Source organism: Apium graveolens, unplaced genomic scaffold (genome assembly GCF_009905375.1).
Source record: "Apium graveolens cultivar Ventura unplaced genomic scaffold, ASM990537v1 ctg6086, whole genome shotgun sequence".
NCBI lineage: Eukaryota > Viridiplantae > Streptophyta > Magnoliopsida > Apiales > Apiaceae > Apium > Apium graveolens.
Window position 1 is genome coordinate 55,909 of NW_027419217.1, and position 6,404 is coordinate 62,312.

Genomic DNA, 6,404 nt, shown 5'->3' on the forward strand with positions numbered 1-6,404 from the left:
GACTCCATTAAATTCAGCTCGATGCCCGATTCAAAACTTGGTTCATCTGACCTGAATTACAACCCTAAGTATATTTTCGTTTAATTATCACTTAAATCATTTAAAGAACAAGTTTATTTTAAGATAATAGTTAATTACTTATTTTAAGAAATTCCAAACTCGGCACCAAGGGTGCATGTGTTTGATTTAAGTACTTATTGTCCGTCAAAAAACATATACTTAGTATCCTATTTATCTTATTTTTTAGAAATAAGTAGTTATTTTCAGGAAAAGAATATGTAGACCTACATTTTTTGTTGAAAATAAGAAATGCCATATGCCCTAGATATTTCTTAGGGGACATATATGTACTTATTTTGTCATGATACTCCAAGCCAAACACCCTCATTTTGTGTACATAAGCCAGCATCCCCTAGAAGCCTCCTCTTTTCATACACCATCCCTCAGTAACCCTTCCCTCAAAATCTAATTCAAAGAGTTGTCTTGATCATTCGCACTTGATCATCAACTCTTTTAACTACTATTTCTTTAACTATGGCTTCGAGCTCTCTGAGGGATAGTCTTTCAACATGGACAGCAGATGAAAACAAAGCCTTTGAGAAGGCACTTGCTCAGTTCGACAAGGACACACCTGAGAGGTGGCAGAACATAGCTGAAGCAGTTGGTGGTGGCAAAACTGCAGAAGAAGTGAAGACGCATTACGAGATTCTTCTTGAAGATCTTCGTCGTATCGAATCTGGCCATGTCCCTATCCCTAGTTACAAGAACACTAACATTTCTGCTGCTGATGAAGAAGAAGAAAAGAGGTAATTATTAATTCCTTTCCCTCATGTGCATGTCTATTTTTCTTGTAAACGCGGAAAATTTCACCAGATGATTCAACAATCGCTTGTCAAGGACCGGGACACGTTTTATATATACTGTCATGTATTACAACATGTTTTTTTTAGATATTCCCTGCATAATTGATTTGTAATTGTGCTTTAATTTGTAGGCTTTTGAAGTATCTCAGCTTTCAGTGAAGTTCAAGGGCGAGCTCTGCAAGTTAATTACTGTCTGCTTGTCTATTTATCCCTACTATATATCTATCTTGCTAGCTTCTTTCTTGTGACTTCCTAATGCGAAACTATAAATCTAATGTATGTTATATTAATCTAAAAATGAAAACTCCAGCTATAATTACATCTTATTTGATACTTTGATGAGTCTCTGACCTTGATTCAAGTTCATAGGCATGTTTCACTTGTTTCGTTTTCCATACGAGATCATTGGCGATTTACTCCAAATTGATGTGATAAAGAAACTAACAGCTGTTGCAAAAATGATTTTATCATCTGTTGAGAGGGCAAATTTGGTTGTTTATTTGTTTTGTTTTGATATTTGCATCCATTTTTTGGTTACTTTAATTTAATGTATGAAATTTAGAGTTTTTAGAGAGTATAAACAAAGGCAAAATCCTTCTGTGACTCGGCAAATAATCTTATGCCCCGGTTTAAAATTTTGGATTTAATTTGAAATTCTGAATTTGATAAAGTAACATGCATGACTGGATAACAAAAAGAATTGAATTATATCCACATATTAGTATAAATATAAGAATTTGAAATGACAATACTCAATGTCATTTGTAAACTATCATTTCAAATGAAATATGAAATACATGTTTCCAAACGTAATCTCAGACGAAACTGAAGTTTAATTAATAGTAGTTCATAGGAACAAAACAAATATAAATGTGGAACAACCCTAGTTGAGTTCAAAGTAAGCAACACAATGAAAATACAGATTACATAAAATCCATGAGCTTTGCAGTGTGGCAGCCTTCATTCTGCAAGACTTCTAATCTTTGTCATGTGGTTTGCTCTAATTTTCAAAGCTAGTAGTTCAATGGTAGAAGCTTGTAAAATAAGTACTATATGAAATTCAATAAACAACAGGTACTAATGCCCTGCCCTCTCTATGAATTCAAGACTCGCTTTGTCTCCTAACTTTCTGCAGATTAATGTAACTTATAATAATCAAGATGTATTTGGATCAACAGGTACTGTTTGTATATTAGCTAGTGTAATTACAATGCATGTGGTGTTTGTATGAGGGTACTTGCTCCTTCATGTCCTGGGCAACTTTCGACTTGAAGATCTAATCGTCATCTCCCCGGAACAGATGAATCCTCTATAATTTTTCAATGTGCTACACATGGATGTCAGTGTTAAAATATAATACTCCCTCCCTCCCTTGTCCGACACGCATATATAGTGTAGTTCTGTAAAAAAAAATTACAATTTTGTTTTTCTGAATAAAAATTAAAACATTCAACTTTTATTCAAATTAAATCCAAATTTAAATTTTCAAACATGTTATTTGATTAAATCCAGAATTTTAAATAAAACTCAGTTTCCCAAATAAATTTTATTTTAACGAGAATTGTGTTTACAAATTAGTACAACATTTTGAGATGACCGACTACTTATCCAGCACTATAATAGAAATGAAATATATACTTATATTTTTTATAAAAATAAATAAAATGAGAAGTTCTAATATATATTCTGAAAAAGTTCTTAATTTGAACAGTAAAAAACTTAGTGAAATGAATTTATTGACCGTACATTTAAGAAAAAATCCATATATGCATGAACATTAGGGCTGAGAAAAAATCGAATTGAAACCGAATCGAACCTAAATCGGGAAAAAATAATTACGATTCCGATTTTATCCTGAGCCGAAACAGTTCATACTCATCTCTAAAATTGGCATGCATATGGTTAAGCCTGTGGCCTAATGGGTACCTCGAGTCTTGAGATGCAATGCTTTATACTTGGAGAGAAAAATAGAACAATTTTTTTTGACATCCCTGAAAATAGATTTAAAAAATTAGTCATTTTTCAATTATGTTTCCACTTTCCATTAGAGGAGATTCTGGAGTAACGTTCGCAAATTTTGTTTATTTTAATTACAGGATTTGAAATTTGATATTACTACCTTAAAACACGTGCGATGCACGGATGTCACAGATTTTTTTAATATTATATAATTTTTTTTAAAAAATGGAATTCAATTTTTAATTTTGTTCATATAAAAGTTTAAATGATATGACTTCATGCTAAATATATTAGTAGACGTATATGTTCATAACTTTTTAAAACATTTAAACATATTTAAAATGATAGTATTGGTAAGGGAAAAATATTATTATAACGAAATTATTATTTTATTGAGGGTAAAAATTTAATGTCTCCATTATGTTGGTACCTTAAAAAATATTATTTTAGCATGGTGATTACTTAATCAATTAAGTATAACTCTCTAAAAATATTATTTTAGCATGGTGTATTTTTTAAAAATTAATATTTATGTTTTAGTTAAAATTTAATTTTTTAGTTCACATCAATAGGATACGAATTATATTTAGTCTAATTTTAATTTGATATATCTCGGATCAGTGATTTACATTAGTTTATTTTAGCCCGATGCCCAATACACCAACCAAATCAAACTAATTATTTTTAGTTTAATTTTAAATTTTTTAAAGTCTGGATCAATAAGATAATTTTATTTTAGACTGAATAATTAGTATATATGATTGTGTTTTTGTTGGTCGAATTGTATTTTTGTTTTAGATTTTTGTGTTAATCCGAATAAATTGTATAATGTATTTTTCTATCCTGGATAAATAAAATATATTATTTTGTTTATCATGTTCATTAGTATATTTTTTAGGGGAATTGATAGTATTATTATTTTATCTTAACCAGAGTCACATTATATATCAACTAAATTTTAATAATTATATCTAGTTTACTTAAATTTAATTTAGCCCGAAGTAACAAATTAGAATAATATAGAATTCAATATGAATTAAAATTTAAAGGGTTTTTTTGAAAATTACCCAAGGCTAAAAACATTTTTGCAAAAATACAGTCAATTTTTTAAAAAAATTGCAAAAATACTTTTAAATTTGCAAAAATACTATTTTTCGAAAAACAATTGCAAAAATACGGTTTTTTGGCAACCGGAATCAACTGCATGCAACATTTGATGAGTTTCTGCAACTATATGCAACCTTAAATCAACCAAAAAAACTTTATTCAACTAGTTGCATATCTGGTTGATTTTGGTTGATTCCGTATTTTTGCAAAAAAAGTCAGAAGATAGTAAAATTGCAAAAAGAAACTTAGAAAAGTTAGTATTTTTGGTAAATTCTCAAATTTAAATTGGTAGAAGAAGTTGAATTTAATATAAATTATAATGATATAGAGTTCGATATAAAATAGAATTGAAATTGGTAAAACAATAGAGGAAATTGACTTTAATATCAATTAGAATTAGAACTGTTTGACCCAATTTAGAATAATTAAATAAGGCTCATTAAGTAATTTCAGCAAATATCGACGGACCGACTACCAAACTTTTAATGTTTCGTCTATATTATAATATAATAAGTATGGATAGATATACCGTTCTGATTACGCTGCGTTGAGAATAGATCAGAATCAGTTCATCAGATTTCATATTCTATTCAAACAAAGGTCTATTTTTAAATTAAAAGTTAACGCTTGGTGGAAAACGTGGCATTATAGACAATAAGATATTTTTTTCCCTATAAGCAAAGTCGTAAAGTGACATTGTCTAATAATAAGTTACTAAAACGACAAAATATAAAATTTGCATGAAATCTTTTCAAAAAACTATATAATTTGTACAGAGATAGGGTTGTATACGTCAGTGTATCTCCACTAGACTAGAAGTTGGTATTTGTTTATCAATATTGTCAAATTTGGTAATTTTTCGAATTGGTAAAAATCTATATATTAGAGTAAAAAAATGTATTTTAATAATATTCTCTTGGCCTCGTTTGTTTCGATGTAAACCAACTATGTAACTTAAAGTTCTTTGGATACAAATGAGCTATACTGTTTGGTTTGCTGTATTTTAAACTGGTAAGTGAACTTCAAATTTCATGATTTTTGTAGTTATCACAAAATAGAGGAAGTTAGTTACCAAGCTCAATCATGGTCGGCACAAGTTACGTAGCTATTTCATAAAAAATATTAATTACTTACCAAAATTAATTACGTAACATTTAGTTACATATCAATAAACCAAACACGTATATTTTAATTAACTTGGAACTTGTAGTTGTAACTTAGTTACGGGGAAGTTCAACTTCCCATGTAATTATCAAAGTTGACGAAACAATCTTCACAGATTGATAGGTTTGAGGGTAGTACTCCTGAGGGGGAGCTATCTAAATCATGTTGGGTATAATTCTAAATAGAACTAACACTACGCGCAACAATGGGACAGTTATATATAATAAATTAACAAGAACAAGCAAATTCAACCAAGTAACGAAACAAACACGAAGGTACAAATAATATATAATTAGAGACCGAATTGACAAGAAATTAGAGAAAATCACTTAGATCTATGAAGCTTTATTAGAATTAGAGAATCAACTGAGTCGCCAAGCCCTCGAGAAGACTTCACTGTTCTTGAAGAGATTATTGCCCCACTTACGCTGTGATGGGTTGCCGCAATATCACTTCCAGGATAAAACAGCTCAGAGCGATCCGTTCACAGATACGAGAAGGCTCGACAACGATCAGCACCTCAATTCACCTAGAAAATCAATGAATATATGTATGTATATGTGGGAAAGATCCAGAGAGATGATGTTCTAGGGTTTCTTTCTATTTTTCCAATCTATCTCCCTCTCAGATTTTCACACACTTCAACTTTTGCTCTTCTCTACTAAAGTAACGTATGTAATCTGATCTATTATATATTGTATAAGAGTCTAATTATTATTATTATTAAAATAATAATAATCCTCACTCAAATATTAATATATAATATACTTATTTATACAAAACATGTTTATATAGTTTTAGCAATTGTCTTCCAGTTTAGGCCCTGAGCATAAGCCTCAGGCCCTAAACAAACCAAAACTTTTCAGCACCTCAGGACCTGAACATTGAGGCCCTGAACATTGCAGAAACATTCTCAGCATACCATCGGGCCCTGAACATTGCAGAAACTTATTTCAGCACATCATCAGGCCCTGAACCTCTAGCCCCAGGTCCTGAACATTGCATAAATTTCACAATATGCTTCTCAGCTAAAATCAAAACAACTCTTATACAAATAAGCATTCTTGCTCTTATTTCTACATGGATTTCACTAAGAAAATGTCTTAGATCCAAATATGAAAGTTTATGTCCTTATAGCAAGGAACAACCTCCACTTGTTATTAACCCGAAATTACATCAAAAAGACATATTACACGTGTCCTCAAAATTTCCATTTTCTAACAAATTATCTCCAATTCAATTGGAGGTTCCTCATGTAGGGATAACTCCCCTCAAAACCCTAGCTGACATTGCCTTAACAATTGAAGCTAG

General features: G+C 30.3%; 1 protein-coding gene across 1 annotated transcript; it reads left to right on the forward strand.

Moving 5' to 3' along the window:
• Nucleotides 1-366: 366 nt before the first annotated feature.
• Nucleotides 367-1,202, forward strand: LOC141703021 (protein RADIALIS-like 4). The gene is made up of 2 exons (XM_074506640.1): nucleotides 367-806; nucleotides 995-1,202. Exons 1-2 carry the CDS (start codon nucleotides 535-537, stop codon nucleotides 1,020-1,022), a joined length of 300 nt encoding a protein of 99 aa, XP_074362741.1. The 5' UTR covers nucleotides 367-534; the 3' UTR covers nucleotides 1,023-1,202.
• Nucleotides 1,203-6,404: the final 5,202 nt, after the last annotated feature.